Source organism: Pinus tabuliformis, chromosome 9, assembly GCF_031772625.1.
Source record: "Pinus tabuliformis cultivar Carrire ecotype Pingquan chromosome 9, CPIR1, whole genome shotgun sequence".
Lineage (NCBI taxonomy): Eukaryota > Viridiplantae > Streptophyta > Pinopsida > Pinales > Pinaceae > Pinus > Pinus tabuliformis.
In genome coordinates, this window is record NC_142307.1 from 223,658,547 (window position 1) to 223,681,490 (window position 22,944).

Sequence of the window (22,944 nt, forward strand, 5' to 3'; positions counted from 1 at the left end):
ATTTCCATATAGTTTGAAGATCAGAGAGTACCACTCTCCTCAAAGGATGAGAGAAGCACTGAACATGACACCCATGTACAAGAAATCCATCCAAAGGCTCAGAGTCAATTCGATTGGCATGAGGCTCAGTCCCCACTGCTCTTGGGGATGTTAGAAGGAAGGAAGAGGAAGAAAGAAATCAGTGGGAGGAGGTAGAAAATAAGGTAGGATTCTATGCACAAGAAGATGAAACCACAACAAAGGCATGGGATGACAAGGAGGCCACTAGAGCTATGAAAGACACGGATATTGATTGAGTTGCTCAGAAGATGAGCAACACTTTCAGTAGGGGGGTGATGATGAGCCTCATCATTGGGTAATTATATGGACCTTAATTATATTTTGTTTAATGAGATGAGTTAAAGTGAGATATTATACCTAGTGGACTAATATGCATTGAATGGAGGCTTGGAAGAGGAAATGAAGGAATTTTGGCAAGACTAAGGTTTGAAACTTGAATGGGATAAGGGAGAGAGATTGTAGGAGGTAAATCCTCCTCATTTACTCCTCCCCCATTCGAATATTCCTCCATTAATCATACCAGCTCAGAGTGTAAGAAACCAAGTCATGAAGATCAAAAGGTAGTTGAGCAAGTGATAGACAAAGAGTTAGTTCATCTCGAGTTTGGGAGCCGAGCCTCCATAGATTTATGGAAGTCGTTGGGGACTTCAGGATTTGAATTTTGACTATAAGAACTCTAGTTATTTTCGAGCTCCAGACTTGTGGAAGAGCTTGATGTAATTTTCTATTTTGATAATAAGAATAATCTTTTTCTTGATCCAGCACTAAGTTAACTCAGAGGGTTGAAGCTCTTGGGTTAGGGCCCAATCCTAGAAGTAAAGGCTCCTCTTCTTGTATCTGTATGCTTAGCTTAGTTTCATAGGTTCATGGTTAAATTGCCTTTAGAAGTATTTCATTGCAAGTAGTGTGGATTTGATAGTTGTTTATTGTTTGCTTCCATTTGTGCTTTACTTCAGTAGCAGTTTAGAAGGGATAAAAGGAGCACTAGAAAGCTGTCAGTAGGTGTCTTGGCATCACCTCTTCCTTCAGGGATCATGAATTGAGAAAAAGACACTTATGCAGCCCCAAAAAGACATATTTCCATTTTCTCATAAGATTTAGAGTTTACTATACTTGAACCATCATTTGATGAGTCTTGCAAGTGTAGGTTAATTTTCATCTCTTCCATATTAATTCTTATAGTATATCTCATCCATGATTCCATTTTATTCAACAATTTTCCTCATGCATGAAGTAGACAGCTAGCTCATTAAATTCTACTTTTCTAGATTATTAGAATTCTTTTTGTTTACATGACCTTTTGGCAATTACACATGATTGATGCAGAGTAGGTATTTCAGAAGTAGAAAGAGATCTCATAGCAAGGCACCACCTTCCAACTTCATCCAACCATAATTATTTTGATTTCACCCAGACCTTCACCAATTTCATCATTTTACATAGAAATGCCTCCAAGCATGTTGAGCAAATCCAACCATCTCCTAACCTTGGTTTTGAATTTTGACTAATACTAGGAATTTTCTCACTCCATTCCACCCATCAACTGCCTTCTCTAAGCCTTCCATCACCTCCAACACCCATCGTTTTTCTCTCGGTTGTATCTTGTAGAAATAAAGGAAATCTTGTAGGTTTCTAGTACATCCTGTAGGTTTTCCTGTAGTGGCCTTTCTTGAGGCCGAATTGAGGGAGAACCTCTAGGAAGCCACAAAAGGTCTCCCAAACCTTCCAACCATCCACCAACATCCCTAAGCCACCTGCCACATCACAAAAAGAGATTAGTTCTCACACTTGATTTTTCATGGTAAAAATAAAAAGACAAAAATAGATTTAATTTAGTCCTTTACATGCACAGTAGTCATGTTTGATGTTTTGAAATTCCATGCTTAGGACAGTAGCATTTCATCCATGTTAGCTTAACATTGTTGTAAAGCATAGTTTCTTAGAAGTTAGTTATGGAATGGTGTGTCTTAGCATTGAATTTCAGTCTTTTTCATTATTTCAGTAGATAAGCTCTCCCCAAGAGTAGATTCCTCTTTTTTTTTTATCACGTAATCAAGCTTCTTCTGAATCAATAGAAGTTTGGCTTGAAAACCCTAGTGGTCTCTTGCCAGCTGAACAGTGATAAAAGGAAGAACCATCACTTTTACTTGTGTATACATCACTATCACCTCCAAGTTTGTACGAACCCCGGGTTGATAAGGTAAAGCTGGTAGCCCCAGGAGTTGCAGCATTTTTGCTGCAATATTAGTGCTCATCAACAAGCCTGTATTGAGCTCCCCGAGCTCCAAATTAAGGCAGAAGTTGCCCTTATGGATAAGATTCAGAAGCTCACCGTTGCATTAAAGGAGTCACAAGTAGAAATCGACAAAGTTAGGTTTGAGCTGCAACTGCAAATCTCGGAGCTATAACTTAAGATGCAACCTGTTGGCATTATGACACGGATTTGTCACTATGACACAGGTGTTGTCCTTGATAGCAACTCACTCATATGATAGATCACATAGGTTCCCCACTGACCAAGGCGCGTGTACACGCGGGTTATCAGACCAAAAAGAGCGTATAACGTTAACATGCACTTTCACAACAGGAAAGGCGCGTAAATGTTGGAAAACTAAGTTTTGGTCTGTGGTATTTGGTCCATGGTATTGGTCCAAGGTATCTGGTCCGAATTGTTGACCGCAGGTATTTTGTCCAAGGTATCGGTCCTAAGTGGTTTTTGTTCCATGGTATTGAGTAAGGCCTAAGACTATAAAAGGAGGAGAAGATCATTAGGCAAAGGTACTCAAGTATTGAATACCTAACAAAGAGCAAGATCTAGTATACATGTTATTGGGTTATGGTGCATAGCTGGATCTGAACCAAGGATGAACCTTAGCGCTTGATAAAGGATAATATCTAATGATGGGTCAAGATCTAAAGGCTTGAAGAGAAGTATCTTTCTGTGATTTGATCATTTATCTGAATAACTAGTGCATGTTGTAGTCTGTAAATATGATGATTTGGGTATAACTGAAGTCTGGAATTGTTGTAAAGTTTAAATCATCATTTACAGATCTGTACGCAGGTTCACTTTAGAAAAGACGAGTATACATGCTAGCTCTGCATATCAAAACAACGTATACATCTTAAATTTGTTTTGCAGGTTTGTACGCAGGTTCGTCTTGAGAAAAGTGCGTATGCACACAGGTTTGACACATTGAAGTAGCGTATACCTCATAAAATATGTTTTAGCTTCTTCTATTTGTTGTTGCAGTGTTCTGGATTCTAGTTACTGTATTCTGGTTACAGCATTCTAAAAGATTAGATAGAAGGGTTTTCAAAGTGATTGGTTGATTCAGTTGTGGTTGGTGCAAAGGAGATTGGTTGATTTGATGATTGAATGATGCTATTGATGGATCCAGTCTGAAAATTTATGAAATGTGGTCCTTGGAAGAAAAGAGAAGGTTGTAGCCTTCTATAGACTAGCACCTACGTACTAGTAAACATATCAACTAGTACAAGAGCTAGGGGGTTGTAGCTCCCTTCCAGAAGAAGCTGGAGAATTAGAGAATGTTGTAGCCTTCTGCAGGTGGAAGCCTATCTACTGGTATAAGACTGCACCAGTACAAAAATTGTAAAAAGAAGTTTCCAATTCAAAAAAAAGATAGAGACGATTACAACAGGTGGTTTTCAGCCACATTGGGTTTCCACCTTATATCTTGTGTTCATTTGTGTGACTGTCTGTTCTGTTTTTACTGCACCTGGTTACTGTTTATATGGTTTTGATGCATTGATTAAAGATCAACATATGATGAATTAATTGAATCATAAGTTTGTAGGATATACGCTAGTTACCTTAAAGACAATTGTGTATACACGCGAGTTCCATTAACTGAAGTAGCGTATATGAATCTGATTATGGACCTGAAAAATTATTGACTTGATAATACTGATTCCCCCCCCCTCAGTATTATCACCAACAATTGGTATCAGAGCAGGTCCTTCAAAAGAAACTTGATCGCTTGAAGGAAGATCCATCATCATGAGTAACCATGAAAGAGAGGGATCCATCAGACCACCAATCTTTGATGGGAGCCACTTCGTTTATTGGAAGGTAAGAACCACAGCCTATCTTCAATCTCTTGGAACAGATGTATGGGAAATCGTAGAAGGAGGATATACATTTCCATCAGCAATTCCTACAAATGCAGCAGGTAAAAAGCAATATGAAACCAATGCCAAGGCTGTCAATACATTATTAGGGAGTCTGTCACAATCAGAAATTGTCAAAGTTATGCAGCTCAAATCCGCCAAAAAAATATGGGACAAGATCGTTCTAAGCTATGAAGAAGACACTCAAGTAAAGCGTGCAAAACTGCAAACTCTCATAATTCAATATGAAACTCTCAACATGCACAATGATGATAACTAGTTACTTCTTACGTATAGATGAGATTGTTAATTGCATGAAGAATTTGGGTGAAGAGATAAAAGAAGTTACTTTAGTTGAAAAGGTTTTAAGATCCTTGTCTACTAAGTTTGAATCAAAAGTATCTTCCATAGAAGAAAAGTAGGATCTTCAGACTATTACTATGACACAGCTGCACGAAATCTTAACTGCTTTCGAAATGAGAAAAGGAGGTCCGTCAGATATGAGAGAAGCCACAATTAAAGCTTCAGGAAGAGAAGAACTCAATGAATCAGGACATATTTCAGAAGGAGAGGAAGAAGCAAACTTTGTCAAGAACCTTCAACGAAGTTCCGGAAGATTCAGAGGTAAACTACCTTTCAAATACTTTGCTTGTGGAAGAGTCGGTCATTATGCTGCCAAATGTCCTCATAAAGATAAGCTTGATAAAGGTAAGGAATCAGCTAAATGGAATAGAAAACAAAGTGTAAGTAAGAAGAGCTATTATACGCATGAAGCAGTGATGGTTTATCAATTAGTGATGAAGATGAAAATAGTAATGACTATAGACTTATGATGGCTTTCGAAGATGATGATTTCTTGGATGCTTTAGATGAAGATGACCTTTATGAAGAAATATCTAAACTCAAAATCTATTTAGAAGAAAAGAATATGATTATAGAAAATTTGACATTCCAACTTGCTGAAAGAGAAAAACATAATGAAAAACTAGAATGTGAAATTGTGGGTCTAAGAAAGGATATTGAGAAAACAAAAGCTCTCAATCTTAGATTTGCTAAAGGATCAGAAACACTAAATGAAATTACAAAGTGCAACGTTCTCCTCTGATAAAGACAAGTCTTTGATATACTGAAGAAGCATCTCAAGCAATGTTTTACAAAACGGACTCGGATTCGGACTCGGCCGAGGATCGACTCGGAAACGGAAACGGAAACGGCAATGACTCGGCCGGCTCGATTTCAATGACTCGGTCGTTGTAAAAAATACATTAAATATTTATTTTTTTTATAAAAAAACATAATTTTAAATATTTTAAAAAGGTCCTTTTCCTTGAGCTAGTTTGTCAAGGTGCTTTCCTTATTGTTTGCCTCTTGCAACATGCTTTTGAGGTGATCCACTTCCTTCTTTGACTCATTAAGCTCAAGCCTCATACTGCCCCTGCTACCACTGCTCCAACTGTCCTTTGTTGCTGCTACTGCTGCCACTGTTTCTGTTATGCCACCTCCACTCATGTTATTGTTGCTTGCACACTACTGTCAAGAAGGGACTATCATAATCTCACTATTTTCATTACAGTCATCATCACCGTCAATCACATATCGCTGTCATCAATCATGTCAATCCGACAATCAGCAAGTTTCACTATCCAACATCAATGTCACCGTTATGCTAGATTATTGCCACATCAAACATGCTACTATCATTGCACACACTGCCCAACTATCACTGCCATATCAAGGTTATTGCTATACAGGGGACTGTCACACATCACTCTTAACTCCTTTACTAGCAAGCCAATCCAAATTCTGAATTAAGAATTGTGCTCAACCCTAGTAGCTTGCAATGATTCAGCTCAACTCTGCTATCATTGTCATAGAGATAACATCACTGTAAGGATTCTGCCACAGGGTCACTGTAATATAACAAGATTACTGGTGCGTATCAATGTCACTGTCATGGTTATTGTTATATCAAGATCAAGGTCACTGATGTCCTAAATGAGGAAGAGTCACTGGTGTCTTCAATCAAGCTTGCAATCTGCAACTTCTTCTACTGCTAAGAACTTGTCAACTAATCTTCACACATCCTCAGCTCCAAATCAGCAAAAAAGTAATTTTTTTTAACTTAAATCGCTGCCCAGCCGGTCTGCTATTGACTCGGCCGTTTTTTGACGGGACCCGGCCGGGTTGACCGGGTCATAGCTGACCCGGTCAACCGAGCCGGGTCAAAGGCCGTTTCGCAAATTTTTTTTTTGACTCGGAACGAAACGGCCGTTTCCGTTTCGGTACGGCCGTTTCGTAAAACAATGATCTCAAGCACAGAAGTCGTCAACCTCCACTAAATGCTATCTTGATGCAGCAAAGAGCAGTGAACAGTTTGACAATCATCTGCAAAGGCAAAAAGCAGATCACTAGGTAAATCAATCTCAATTTACTTCAAAGATCAACAGAAGCTACAACCAACCTCAGGTAAATCATACTCAATCTGCTTCAAGAAGGAATATCAATATAAACTACAATCATCAGGTCAGTAGTTTCGATAATCGCAGGAACTTCTTTAATGGCCAATGTTTTTCATGTCATAACTTTGGACACAAAGCTGCTCAATGTGTTGCTTACAAGACCATCATGACTAGAGAAGCACGAAATCAAAGGAATGCGACAGGGATCATGAAACGGACCTACAATAACTTTTCTCTTCTTGAAAATGAAATAGAATGCTCTATCTATAACAACTTTGGTCATGAAGAATCTGAATGCAGGAGTAAATTTCGGCAAACATCTCAGAAGGCGCAAACTTCACTAAGTCCCAAAATATAGAGAAAGAAATAACCACAAACAGAAAGATGTGGTATAGCCTTGTATGCATAAGCACAAGAAAATCAATGGTACATTGACAGTGGATTCTCAAAACACATGACAGGTGACAAAGAAAAAATTTATTCATATAATGCCTTAGAAAAAGAAAGGAAGGTCTCATTTGGAAATGACACTCATTCTGTCATAAAAGGTAAAGGTTTTGTTCTCTTAAAATAAAAAGTTAAAGCTCGGAATGTTAGTTATGTTGATGGTCTAAAGCATAACCTGTTGAGTGTCAGACAAATGTGTCATCAAGGAAATGAAGTAATATTTCGATCAAATAGATGTATTGTTCGTGAGCTTGATACAAGAGAAAACGTGATCAAAGGCATAAGAACTCCAAACAACTTATACATACTCAAGAGAGGACAACAACAGTGCTATCTAAGAAAAAATGATGAACATTGGCTATCACATAGAAGATTGGGGCATCTAAGCTTCTCTCAAATAAGACAAGCATGCAGATGCCAGGTTGTTCGTGATCTTCCTAATATTAACATCCCAGAAAATACGATATGAAAATCATGTCAATTTGGTAAGCAAACCAAAGTGCACTTCCCTGAAAAGGAAGGATCAACTAGTAAGCCTCTTGAACTTGTTCATACTGATTTATGTGGATTGTTGACCACTACTTGTCAACTACCCATAGTTGTACACCCCCTTTTTTCGCAAAAGGGATAACGCTTGATTGATGTGTTTGTGCCATTCGATAATCATCGTCGACTTGATAAATTTATGTTGTAAACCCAGTCTGCATGTGTAAATTGTAAATAATCTTAACAGAGTTGAGTCATGTATGTAAATTGCCTAGGTGGACCTAATTTTCTAGTGATAATCTACATTCCGGAAGGCTTTTTGTCTCACCGATCCATGATCGACAAAGTTTTCCTTCAGCCTAACCCCAAAGCCGAAATGAATTTTGTCATTAGAATCTTAGAGAAATCCTAGTGTGTTGATCTGCTAGATTATATATTTGGTCGCAGAACTGGGTGTTCTATGAGGGTCTATGTCAAATGGGGTTTCCCCTTTGAGATGTAAAATTGTAAAAGTCATGATGTAAAGTGTCTTGAGGGTTAGAAAATGTTTTAATCCCCTCATAAGTCCTAAGTCCTAGGTCCTAGGTGATTTTTCCAAAGGCTAAGTTCGAGGATCCATTTAAAAAGAAATTAAAAAAAAAATTGAAAAGATAAAAAACAATAAAAAGGAATATATATATAAAATAAATAAATTAAAAATTAAAAAAAAAAAATATTTAAAAATTAAAAAAAATAATAATAATAATAATTTTAAAAAATAAAATAATAATAATAATAATAATAAAGTAAAAACTTAAAAATAATAAAATAATAATATTCTTGAGTAAATAAATGCAGAATTATCATTTTTTAATGCATGAAAAAATTCGACGGATGAGATTAAGAGATCTCTTGATCCTCATCGACGGTCGAGATCATTTTGACATGGATCACTCAAACTAGCCGTTAGGATTTTTTCCTTTAAATAGGGTGCGAGGGGTCATTTGAGATGAGATTAGATCTAAGAGTCTAGTGCTAAAGAAATCTCTCTTGTAGTCATTTTTTTTTGTGCAATAAAGAAAGACTTTGGCGTTAAAAATCTTGCTAGTGTTACTCTTCTGAAAATGGGGTAAGATTGTTTTATTTTTTTGCATAATTTTATTTTCAACCATTGATGATAGCTTAATGAAGATTGATCTAGGCACAGGTATCTTGTATGATCTTTGGGGTTTGAATGATAGTTTAGATTCTGAAATATAGTGGCAGGTATCTCCATTTGATCTGGGTTTCACTATTGTTTTCTCCCTCCATGTTAATGGTTGATTTTAAGCTATGCAGGAAATCCTTTTTTTTAGATTACCGGGCGTTAGGGGAAGTTCTCGGCTGAACCAGCCAACTCCCGGATTGTGTTTGCTGAAAGAGCCCAGCCAGTTCTTGATCTCGGGCTTATCATTTGAATTTTCTTATGAATGCATGCAGGGATCTCTGAAGTGTCTCACATTAAAACTAAATTCTGAAAATATAACTGTGGATTATTGACAAATTTGGCTGCTAAAGAGCCTTAGATATGTAAATATTGTAAATTCGTAGCTGATTTGTAGGGTTTTATTTTTAATCTTTGCATATATTTTCTGGATTTTTGTTTTCCATTTGCAGGTTGCAAGTACAGGTTTTGAAATTTTTCTCAGGATCTCCACCAGGCAATCTGAAGCAGATTGATTTAAATTTTTTTACAATCTTTGAAGAACTTCAAGGGTTTTCTGCTGCTACCCGGAGGGTTTCTTTTATGCAGAAGGATTTTGAAATTTTGTTTCAGTGTGCACTGTTCAAGCTGCAGCACTAGCCATTCTCCCTTCGTTGCTCATTACCTGCCCGCACCTTGAAACTCAATCAACCCGCATCCACGTCCAGCAAACCCACCTCAACCTCACCGCATTTCCTTCTACGCCTCTCTTGCAGCAATCACGTCCAAATCTTCAATACCACTATCTCTTCCTTCTACCATCGATCATTTGCAAAAAAAATAAAAAACACATCTGCATTCCTCACACCGCCGCCCACGTTTATCTGCTCTTTCCCGCAATCCCTCCACGCTGCAACCATTGCGTCCATCATCGAGCTGCGGATCTCCTCCGTTTGCCTTGATCGATTTCTTCAGCCGCCGCCCTCAAACCTGCAGTTGCAATCAAAACAAATCACTCGATTTTCTGTTCTGCTATACGTAAGTAAGGGTAACGTATTTTTTTTGTTTTATTTTAGTATTAGGATTATAATTTTTGTTTTAGCGTTATTTACTTTAGGTTTTAGATTTGAATAGTTTAGAATTTAAATTAAATAAAAAGAATAATAAGATTTTGGGTTATGTTTTCGTTTTCCATTTTTTTTATCCATTTTAATTTAGTTTGGGGTTTAGATATATTCGAGTTTCATTTTATTTTTCTTAGTTAGATCTTTATTTGCTTTAGTTTTAGTTTAGATTTTAATTTTAAGTTTTGTTTTAAAAATATAACAATAAAAAGTCCATAAAAATTATAAAACTTTAAAAAGCATAAATATTTTCTTTTCTTATAGTTTATAGAAATAAATACAAGAAGAGCACCTACAGCAGTGTGTTTATAGACTGTTTGAATCAAACAGTTTATAAACACACTGTTGTAGGTGCTCTTCTTATATTTATTTCAAATTTCAATGTATTACATTGACAACACTTAATGAAAACGTAGAAAAAAATTGCAAGCACATAATTACATGTCTTAAGCTGGCCAAGTTCACACCATAAAGAGGTTGAGTTCACACCATAAAGAGGATGAGTTTGTGACCATAAGGAGGGCCACATTCTTCCTGTGTATAGCTGGGTGAACGCACTTCAGTATGGGACTGAGTTGAAGAGTTGCCTAGTGTATTTGGACGCAGAACAAGGAGACACATTTCTGTGCATAATGTCAGACTGATGAGGGGCTGAGTTTATTAATCCGCTCCTCATTTACTCTTAGAAGTCTATGATTTGATTAGGGTTGGTTCTATGCTTCACAAAGAAGAATCCATGATAAGTTATTTTGATAGATTTTATAATTTTCAAGCAGGTGAACTTATGGCTTGTACAAACATCTGTCATTCAATAAAATTGCAATCTCATTGGAATTTTGTAGTTGGTGTTGTTCCTGCACGGCTACTTTTTCGTCATAGTGGTCAAGCCTTTCTCGAACTTGCCTTCTAGCAGGCTGCTCAGCATTTTTATTTTTGTGCAGTTATCACTATAATGATACAGGGTTACACAATGCAATCGATTCTATGTACACGAATGTACAATTGACAACCTACTAATTAGTCACTATCAAAAGATATCGAATCTTTTTTTATATGAAACATGGATTCATGTAACTGATAAATTACAGGGTTACACAATGCAATCGATTCTATTTATTTTTATATGAAACATGGATTCATTAACTGATGAATTACAAGGTTACACAATGTTATAAGTTGAGTTCACAATACAAGCTAGTTTGACCGCTTCTAAGTTAAACATTAAAGCAGTGAGACAAAAAGTTAGAATAGCTTCCTAGCACCTAAACGAAAACTAGACTAAAAGTACACTAGGAAAACAACTTTAGCAGTGATTCTTGACACGCACTGGAAATTCGCAGTGATTATGTCGAGCTCTAATATATTAGAAGTGATATATATATTATCAATTTAGCAGTGATTGTGTCCATCCTCAGCATAGAAATGCATAGCACCACCTTCAAGATAAGTTTTGGATCTGATAATGTTTCTCATACATGGTAAACACCAGTGGTCAAAGAGATTTATGAAAAGGCCTCCCAACAATTGTAGGCACGAGGCAAACTACCACTCAGTAGCCCAAATAACCAGTATAACTGGCACCGCTGATACAAAGAGATAGGACGCTGGAGCCTTCATTGCTGGTATAAACTATTAAACTCAGAACTGCGTTATCTGGTGGACTACTTACCTCAGAAGTTAGAAGTTATCTGGTGGACTACTTACCTCATTGCTGGTAGACTGTGGATGTTGGGTGGTCGATTCTCCTTGCTGAGAGTCCGCTCCTCGCTACAACAGCATAATCCCTTGCCAACTGACTTGCAAAATGAGCCGTCAACCGAGCAGACACGCCCCTTTAACCTAGCAGCAGTTCCGAGTCCTAGAAACGAGTCCGAAAAACAAGACACGTCATAAAAATCACGACATGCACTGGAAATTCAAGACACGTTACCGGACACGACGTGTCCTGAAGTTTGGACACGAATCCGCAGAGAATCGTGTCGGCTTCGCTCGATTTGCGATTCGTCAAGGGTTTTGGACGAATCTGGTATCTTAGCTTCAGTTATTGTCATTAATATCCTTTTCATTCTTGTAAGTGTTGAAGAAAACCTTGGTTAATTGTTTTAAGTAGCATTTTGGATAAGTGCTCTAATCTCTTTTGCTTGCCATCATTGTCATTATTGTTTCATGGTTAAAATCTATTGTGGGTGATAATTTTATCCTTGGCATATTGGTGATTTGTTGTTAAGAGCATTTATCTCATTTCTTGAGCAATTACCTCTTGGTTAGATTTGATACATCTGGTGGGCATTAGTAATTGAGCACTTTATCTTGTGTTTAAGATTGTCTTTCATTTATTATTAAGTGCTCTTTGTCATAAGATAAATCATAACTAAGTACTTAAGAACATAAACAATCTTAACTCAAGATCACTCAAATCAATTTTGTATTCGCATCCTAGGCCTAGTCTTGCATTAATTAAACTTACCTCCAAGCATAAGCTTGGTTGATAGAAAGATAGGAACACCCTTCATCTCTTGCTTGCGAACGCTAGACCCTCTCTAGTGGTTAAGACAGTGCCCTTGAAGCCATTAGAGCCACAGTCTCTGCAACGTCGGAGGCACCGGGTATGTTAGATTTCAAGGGGAGGTATCGTTAACCAAGTCTTTGCTTGCTTCGCATTAACTTCTCTTTACCACTTACTTTTGAGACTAGCCTCGAAATAGATAAGGATCAAGGGATACACATAGCTAGGCATGTAATTAATTTCAATCAAGATTGTTGCATCTCACCTACATCATACGATTTGCATAGCATATAAGATAGTGAAGCATCTAAGTAGTGGTTGTTCATCTGGTCACCTGGTATTTAATTGATCTAAAGCAAGCAATTGACTCCATAAGGCACTGATCTGATAAATAATTTAATCTAATCCTTCAACTTGCTATAATCAGCCAAGTGACTAGGCCATTCAATCGTGTCTCACGGACTTGTTGGTTGCCAATAAATATTGCATTTCCATCTTCCATAGGGACTAACCCCCCATAGCATGTTGTTGGGAGACAGCTAGAACGGAGAGATCGAGGATCAGGGTGACCTGAGTCATTGTTGCACTATGCTTGTACAATCTGAGCGACAACAGGTCCATCTGGGCACATCATCAAATAAGCCAATGCCTTGGATTCCTGGTACAACGTTTCAACCTCTAGGGGTGTAGCAAGAGGGGTACAACCATGTAGAGGCTCCTTAAAGCCCAACGTCCATCTCAGGAAGGCGCTATTGGGGCTACAATGTCATATCCGCTCTCAAGGATGGGAAAAATGTCCTCTAAATGGTGTTGGATAAGTGTCAAGTCTCCCTTGAAAGAATTTTTGTTGCATGAGTGATGAACCACCTAAAACATACCCTCAAGATCGAGTGAGATCAACATCATCAAGAATAAAAACCTAAATTAAAGTATCATTGTGAACCATATTCAATGTTAGGGGCACAAAAATAGTTCACACAAACCCTACGTTCTAATGTCTTTCTTAGGAATCGTAAGCAAGTTACCAGACTTGTGTTGGATATGATTATACCTTCAGCCCTATTAGGTGCTACCAATCCCTAAGGGGAAGGACATTTCACAGGTAAACCGATCAATCCATATGTGCATATGATAATGGTGGTGATGGAGTAAGGAATACTTCAAGGAAGATGGCCATAGCCATGCTACCAGCTAGAGGGCATCCAACATCTCTAAGTACTATAATGAGAAGAGGGAGAAATCATGGAGGCATGAGATACCCCTTTCCTCAATCTACTTTCTCCACCCCACTAGTGTGCCTTTTAGTTTTACTTTAGTAATTTATCTTTCTTTCTTACATAACTTAGGAGACCAAGCTTGCTTTATGTTTTTCCAACACCCCTTAAAGACATAGTAGTTTTTCGCTCATCAAGGTTGGGACATTCAAGGGTTCCTTTATGATGGAGCATTGATATGCTAAGGAACTAGGTAATGGCCAATAAGGGGCTAGAGCTCATGCTAGTCTTTTTCCCATATGCTTACTAAGTCCCAACCATCTTTTGCATTTTTCTTTTCTTTAATTGTGATTTCATATGCTTTAATCATTCTTTCAACTGCATCAACCTCTTAGGGAAAAGTTTCAATCCGTGACTCATAGCTAAGGATATAAGTTGTCAATGCCAATTACAAATAACAATCAACCAAAGAATGGATGTGAATAATAAAGGAAACATGGAAGGTGGTAAGTATGGATTACCTTGGGCATGCTACTTCAATCAGTCCATCATATTAGCACCCCTCTTGAAGGAAGGACCTCAAGGGAGATCACATTGGACTAGGGGAAAACAATAACCTCCCAAGTGAAGTATGGGAACAACATTACAATCAAGAGTAGTCAATCTTACAGCTTGGCTTGTGATCCATATTGGTATGCCCCAAAACATTAAATGAAGGAACATGATTGCAAAAATGGTTAATGTTCCTTTTGATAAATGACCCACCTTCCTTCAAGAAGAATTTTAGTTGGGAGAGAGCATTGACTGAAGCATAAGTGAAGAGCTCCATGTAAAGTTATCTATGGACCATCATAGGGTTGCTGGCTAACTTGTTGACAAATGAAGAGAAAAAATTTCTCCTATGGGTTACCCACTTTTGGTGGGTAACAGTACCTAGGGCATTCCACCATTGCAAGGCTCTCAAGAAGTAAACCTTGTTGATTTCTGGTAGCATCGGATGTGCTCTAGCCTTAAGATTTTGCAGGGAGGCTAGGACACATGCATTCCACAATACCCATAAATCATTTTGCGAAATTCCACCCGAAAGAGGTTTAATTAAAATTATTAATTATTTTTAATGGATGCCTAAGTCTAAACTTAGGAAATTAAAATAATTAAAGTGTATTAATTAAACTGGGTGTGAATCTTCGAGAAGAAGACGAGGATCAAGCCAAGATGATTTGAGCCATTGATTAGAATCTAATATGGGTCGTTGATTGATCAACGAAAAGATTATAAGAAGAGGCTTGATGGACAATTGGAAAATACATCGAGTGAGATCAAGAGAGCAATTTCTCAAGAGAGTAGTGCAACAGTTGCAGGAGAAGTCATCGAGGAGATTTCTTGCAGTGAGGGGCAGGGATAGTTTTCCGGTTCGAGAGTTCCCTGATCTGGGGATACATTTCAGAGGAGGCAGAGAAAGATCTGGGAGAGGCAATGTAGAGCCACGCTAGGCAGCGTAAAGCCATGTTGAGGCAGCCGCAGAGGCCTTGAGGAGATTCGTAAATTTGCTGAGGAGCAAATCAAATCCAATGCCAGGAACTGGAGTGTGAGACCAAAGGGCCAGAGGATAGAGCATCCAGCCCAATGTGCACGAAGCGGGGACGAAACGCGGATGTTTTTTGGAAGCAGGTCCCAAAATTATAGGAAGCGAAGCATCTCAGAAGCGTCTACTATATATATATATAAAATTATATTTTTTTTCATTTATATTAAAAAAACATCCTAAATACCAAATTAGTTGTAGAAGATACGGAAGCATGCATATTTTTACATAAATCAAGATAGATATAGCATCCATTGTACATTAATGATTAATTATTTGAGCATCAACCATTTAGATGCATCAACCATCTAGAATCTAGATTCTTCTCCTCTTGTCTAGCCTTTGCCTCTACCTCGATTGTCTAGGGATATTAGTCAACATTGCCCAATTTTGATCAAACTACCTAATCCAAGACTTAAAATATGGTAGAAAAAGCTTAACATGCTTGATCGATGATTTTGACTTGATTGAAAGGTAATTTTTTGCTAAGGGCGTGACAAAGGAGTTCAACAATTAAGACCACCAACACTAGGGTACATATAGGGCTTGGTGCTCTTGATTACATGCTAATCGCATACCTTCATACATGATATAATCTAATGAAATGCTACAATCCCATTGATCCTGAATTCCTGAAAACTATTAAGTTTGTTGAATTTTGAATAGTATATGAGATTCTATTTTCTCCATATGAAGTCCAATGAGGCTGAAACCACTCTCAAACATCCTGAGTCATTTCATGGTAATGTTAAAAATTTAACATTAGAACCCTGTGAAACCTTGTGGAACCGCCTGTCTCCCTTCGGATCTGCTTGGGATCTATGACCTATCCGCCGTGGATCCAAGGAGGCTCCGTCATCAGATCCACAGTTCGGGCTGGCACGGTTCCGAATTTCCAAGAACCGTCTTCGCCGATCCGATCTGCGGTTTCAAAATTCCGAACCGCGGACCCGACGATGTATCCCCAACGGATCCATATGGGTCGCAGGTCCCAGTTTGGATCCTTGGGGGGGATGTTTCGTGCAACACTGATCCAGCCAACAGATCGATCAGACAGAGGGAGTGACGCAGTCCCTATTAGTTGTGACGCAGAGCAGCGCAGTGACTGCACAAAGGCAGCTTGGGGCTAGCAATTCAGTGGCTGGATCGATGTTGGATCTCCAGTGATAGTGTGAGGTATTTCTCACTAATTCTCTGCCAGTCAAATTCTCTGTATCAGATAGCCAGTAAGGCATCCAAAGACTGTATTCAAAAACTTCTGCATAATAATTAAAACCCTCAGCTGCTGCACTGGTTTTCCCACATTGGGTTTTTCCAGGGACATTGTCCAAAAACAATGGAATCAATTGTGTGTGTGCTATTTCCTTCTTGCTCAGTACTTGTTTCCGCGGTATTTTATGTTGTGAAAACTGCAGTAGATTTTATTTCGATGCTTACTGTGTAACACTGTAAATAACTTGATTCAGAAATTAACAAGTAGGAGAAATCTAATCGTCACTGCAGTAGGGAATTGGGTTTCCGATTTTTCACAAACCTCAGTCAACAAGGAGAACTGAAGGTCTCTACCAACAAGCAAACCTTCACCCAGGAAGCAATTTTAAAAGAGGTCCAAGCAATGGATAAAGAACAAGTGCTAGTGATGGAACATCTTCATACAACAGGAAACCTGGAAAACATTTTGTAATGGGGAGAGCAACCAATCCCCCAATCAGCTGATGTAGTTGCATATGTTGAGTTTATTGCTTATGATCGCAAGGGACAATCCATAGTCAGGAGGACACAAACAATAGGGAAAATAACCATAAACAGCGGCATACTCTGCACTTCAGGAGAAGTTTTATTTGATGCTAAAAGACCCAAAATGACTAAGCTTGTTTCAGCTGGTCTTGACATCTCTCATGCCTCATTAGACAAAGCAAAGAAGCAGGAAAAGGAATCGGAATATGCAGCATCAGTCCAAAACCAAGTACAATATTATAAGGGAGCTATAGACGCTGCCAATTTTGTAGAATATCTACTGGAGGAACATCAGAAGTACAGAAAATGTCAATATATTTTTGCAAAAAATGTAGATTTCCAGGAGGGAACACTTCAGTTGTCATTTGAGCACAAAGAGATACTCCAATGGAAGGAAACAGGGGCCAGAGTGTTGAACTAGACCGATTTTATTGCAGAAATTGAAAAGGCTAAAGGAGAGGATCACGACATTCTTCAATTGCATGAGGATAACCTGAATAGGATGTGTGCAGCCACAAAGTATTGGGTTGCTTTAACAGAAGAACCAACCCTGATCATGGATGAAGAGTGGTCGGCATGTCAGAAAACCTGGGAAAGAATTAATAGAATGATGACTAATCTTCACTTACCTGTTTTCAACTCACCTGATGACTTTCAGCCCATTGAAGCAATTTCGACAAAGTTCAAGTGAAGTGCCAACCAACAAGAAGATGAAATCAAGCAAGTGATGTCAATTGAATGCAAGCATATACAGAAGTTCCTGTGAACTACATTAGACCGAATGATGGGCTGGAACATTTAATTCCCAAAATAGAAGCTTACACTCAGGGATACAGTGCCAATGAAGAGAACTTGAGTTTACCGATGGATCAACACAAGTTCCCTCACAGCAAGAAGTTTGAAGAGTTGTTTAAACAATGGGTCATCTTTGATGGCGAAGAGGCAAACCATGGGACACCCAAATCACCTGAAATATATATGAAGGAAATTGCAAGGCTACATGGTTGAAATATATATGAAGAAAATTGCAAGGCTACATGGTGTCCCTAGGGAATTATTTTGGACAGGGATCCCAAATTTACATCAAACTTTTGGATAGGTTTATTCAAGGAATTTTGAACAAATTTGAATTGTTTCTATTAAAGGTTAATATTTTTGGATAGTTGATTATATTTCTAGGTTTTAGAATGCCACAAATTTAAGTTTGAACATAGAAATATAGCTAGATTTCTATAGCTAATAGCCATTCTTGAGTTGAAAGGGGAATTGTTTCTATTAATTTTATTACAAATTTTCCCACGAATATGAGGCAACATGATTCTATCATGCTAGTGGAGGATAAGCTCACTAAAGTTTCCCATTTTATTATAATGAAATCAACGTACAAGACAATAAATATTGTTGAAATATATATGAAGGAAATTGCAAGGCTGCATGGTATCCCTAGGGAACTATTTTGGACAAGGATCCCAAATTTACATCAAACTTTTGGATAGGTTTATTCAAGGAATTTTGAACAAATTTGAATTGTAGTACAACATATTATCCAACCTGAGATGGGTAAATGGAGAGACTTAATTAGATGATTGAAGATATGTTGAGGATTTATTTGATGAATAAACCATGAAAGTGGTAGGAGTATTTGAACTTGGTGGAGATTGCATATAACAATGGGTGTCAATGATCTTTGAAGATGAGTCCATTAAAGGCCTTGTATGATAGAAAATGAAATGCACCTATGAGTCGGGTCATTCAGTTGATGGGGCCATTGTTGGGCTAGGTTTTCTCAAAGAAATGGTAGAGAAAATGGTGAAAATCAAATAGAACTTAAAGGTTTCCTAGGATAGGAAGAAAATATATGTAGATAAGAACAATATAAACAAAGAATTTAGAGTTGAGTCATTCAGTTGATGGGGCCATTGTTGGGCTAGGTTTTCTCAAAGAAATGGAAGAGAAAATGGTGAAAATCAAATAGAACTTAAAGGTTTCCTAAGATAGGAAGAAAATATATGTAGATAAGAATAATATAAACAAAGAATTTAGAGTTGGTGACCATGTTTTCTTGAAAGTATGGGAAATACGAGCTCATTGTGCTATGCAACCAACTCACAAAATAGAATAAAAGATAGATCAATGACTTAAACATATCATTTTTTAGGGGGAAACCTCATTTACATTACATAGATGAAAAATTCTTGATGATACAAATGATAAGACTTCCTTTGTATATATAGTAGTCTAAGGGGTCACAATATAATCAAAGCCTACATATTAATAATAATTAAGGGTACAACAATAAAAATGATGGGATTCTATGGGGCACAACAATAACAACGTGGGTGATACATGGGCACAACAATAACAATAAGGATTCCACTAAAATGCTTCTCTCCTTTAAAAAATTGTTGTCCTCAATGCTTCAAAAGATCTGGAATCTTATGTATAAAATTCTCATCCTCCCATGCAGAATCTTCAACAGGTAATTTCTTCCACTTAACGAGATACTCTAAAATTAATCGAATATGTAGCTGTCGAGTTCTTGTTTCTGTGACTGCTTTAGGCTCAAATATGATTTTTCTTTCTTCGTCACGTTTTGGAAACACTGTTTGAAATGGGTGAGTGCAGTGTTGAGTGAGTATCTTAGAAGAAAAACATCATGAAATATTTTGTAAAGCTTGCTTAAACCCAAATAAATTTAATTTGCATAGATACCTTCTTTAGAATCACCTAAATTTGAGTACTTAGAGGAAGGAGGAGTTAGATCAAGGTGGGTTGGTCCTTCCTCCATATGTGCATAAACTACACAGAGGGAAAGTTTCCAATTGCGATGGCACCTTTGGTGCTGGTTCTGCAACAATAACTTCCTCTTATCCATAGAAAGAAAATGTGTTAAGGGTTATAACAATCTTCCTTCATACACTATCATTTTGCTTGATGCCATCAATGGCCACCTCCAACTTGCATGTTATCTACATGACATGTTTACTCCTACTACAGACATTGCATATTGTCTAGCTCCTTCTCGTTAGGACCATTTATTGTTGCTTAACGTGTATCTAGTTGGAAGGAGGCTCCCATGTTGCATCTCTTATTTTCTAAACAAATTTGAAGCCTTTGCTAAATACGGACAATGAGAATACATAATGATGGGTTTGTACGTCTCACTTTTAATTATTATAAAATTCCTACGTCTACTAAATTATATTATTCATACTTTATCATGTATGGTGAATGTCACGATAAGTCCTTTTCCAGGAAAAGGTACTCCAGTGATGTTACACGTCTCATTTATGATGCCTTCATTACACTTTGGAGTTGGCATTGTCTATTGAGGTACAAAATGAATTTGACGGGCAAATTACCTGTCAATGGGTGATTTGACCATTATATATAGGTAAGAAATTTACAAAATCGTCAAATTTTTTTGTTAAAATTGTAAATACTGGTAGCAAAAACAGTCAAATTTGAGAAGGGAGTAGTCTATAATGCTACTTTTTGAGATTCCCGATCGCCATTCTCTAGCTGATTCTCCGGTCGATGTGACATCGCCGTCATCCCTTCCACCATAAATAAACATGGTATGCCAATGACCATATCCCTGCATCCAAATACAGACAATGTCAATGACCATAGACCTGCGTGCCAATACGGACGAGGAACTAATTATGGATCTGCACAGAGGAATTTTTTGTCACCTCGGTCATTCCTGCCCTCTATACAAGTTTGGTATGAAAATAATGGAAGAGGCACGATTCCGACATCTTGTCTATGGTTTCGTTGCACACATTTACGCCATGCAGCAATAGGTAACTTAAATGTTCACTGCTTTTTGAGAAAGTTTATACAATGTGTACATGTCGATAGCGTCTGCACATGCATTTTTTGTTTTTTATATTTGCAAAATTTTCTTGCAGATGCATTTTTTGTTCTTTATATTTTTAGAAATCGGTCCTGAAGGTGTCTCAGGACTCAAGATATGTGTCATCAATGTATTACAGGCTGCAAGTTTGCAGGTGGGGTTGGCATTAATGCAAGCACAGCTCGTGAGCCATGTGTCATCCGGATCAGCATCGGCCTCCGCAATTTATCATGTCATGTCTGCTTCATCGTATAGGCAACATCCACATCAGCTCCCTGCATGCTACCATATGATCCCCCAGCCATATAACCCTCGAGTCCTTAGTGTGAAGCAGGAGAACGCCTGTGGTTTCGCTAATTCCATGGACTGTGAATTTTCCGTGTCTCTGAATGATAATTCCTCGCCACAAATGGAGGTCCTCTAAAGATACAGAAATCTTGACAAAACGAGAGAAAATAGCGAAGAGTTGGAGGCTCTGGCCCGTGCTCTTCTTCCGAGAGGTTAAGCCCCCCTCCTCCCCCCCCAAATTGCGTCAAGACACATTTGGATTTGGTTTGGTTTAGCTTTTTTATGGCAAAGGAACTACGAAGAGTGCCAATCTGGCGATGAATTTGGAGGAAGATACTTCGATGGTAGGTGGTTTTGTAAAAGGAATATGGATAGATGGCGACAAATTTGGACGACTTTGTAAAAGGAATAGGGATAGAGGGAGTAAGTTTATAGATAATGAAATGAAGGGATGTACATGTAAAGCCATATACCAACCGTGCAAAGGAGCGAGAGATAGAATTCCGCATTACGTTTATGTGTAATATATTTTAACCCAATTAACATTTCGGTCCCTATCGTCTTTCACAACAATTATTTATTCCTCTAATTCAATAGCATTCAAAAATATCTCCTTTTCTGTTTGTGCCCATTGAAATGAAATTATTGTCATAGTTTGTTTGTTACAAGTTTTTTCATATTTTTAATTAAATTTGTTAAAAATTTTGGGGGAATTTTTGAATATTTTGTAGATATATTTTTTAGTTTAATTTGTTGAGAATTTGAAGAGATTTGTTGAAATCACAAATTTAAATTGTAAATTTTTAGAAATGATGGTGAATGTATATGTATATATATATATATATATATAATAAAAAAAAAAAAGATATTTTAAATAACAAAATATTACAATTAAAAAAAATTATTAAGCCACAATTAAAAACTCCAAAACTTATAATATTTACACAATGAAAAACCAAAATTTACTTTAAAAACCTTTGTCCAATAGATGGTCAATTTTCTTGGATAACTATAAAGTTAACTATTACCAAGCTATTAACTTTGTGGTTGACCCTTGGATGAACAAGAAATAAAATCAATAATATAATCAATAAAATATTCCATGCATCTTCCATCAAAAATAGATCGACCAATAGAAATTTAATGAATGGCTTTAAGCTCTCCTTATAGTGATTTTGTTCAGGTGTTTGTATACCTAACCCAAGTTGAACACAATCAAACTCAACGTTGATTGGGTTACTGGGTAATGATTTAAGACATATTCGTTAATATACTACACAGCAACAAGCTGGATACAGTCTCAAACTTCTGTCGCAGTGTTTTCGGAGAAAAATAGAAGGAAATCGCATAAATCAAATACAGCATATTCCATGGCCCTAGAAAACATTTTAGGCATTTGGGTGGAAGTCAATCTTACTTTAAAGTGGATATCCAACCCCAGCTTATGCAAATCTTCAACCGCTACCTGAGCGGCGGCGTTCTCTGCTTCCTTCTTATATTTAAATCCTGGAGGCGAATCACATCCGGCGGCATTCTCTGCTTCCTTCTTATATTTAAATCCTGGGGGCGAATCATATCGTGCGTCGTTCACTGTCACACTGCACTTGAACTCAGGAAGATGGTCTTGGCCTTCATTTACGGTGGTGTAAACTGGCAAAAGCAAAGAATTCTTCTGGGCGTACTCTAGTAACATGTTTTTGAACATTTCCGCAGCAGGGCAAAGGGATCGAAATGCAGACAAAAAGGAGAAAAGAGTGTGGAACAGAGAAGCTAGGGTTAATACGGGCTCCCAATATCCTAATCTAATTTCTCCCAACCGTGATAAATTCACTGGGGTTTAACAAAACTGAGAGGATTACGGCCCATATGAATTCACGAAATTAGAT

At 37.6% G+C, this 22,944-nt stretch overlaps 1 protein-coding gene across 1 annotated transcript in view; it reads right to left on the reverse strand.

Moving 5' to 3' along the window:
* Window positions 1-22,763, reverse strand: part of LOC149147970 (uncharacterized) — a 47,685-nt gene extending 24,922 nt beyond the window's left edge. Inside the window, exon 1 of the mRNA XM_089442027.1 lies at window positions 22,476-22,763. Within this exon, the coding sequence (XP_089298153.1) occupies window positions 22,476-22,763 (288 nt within the window). The remainder of the gene's footprint in view (window positions 1-22,475) is intronic.
* Window positions 22,764-22,944: the final 181 nt, after the last annotated feature.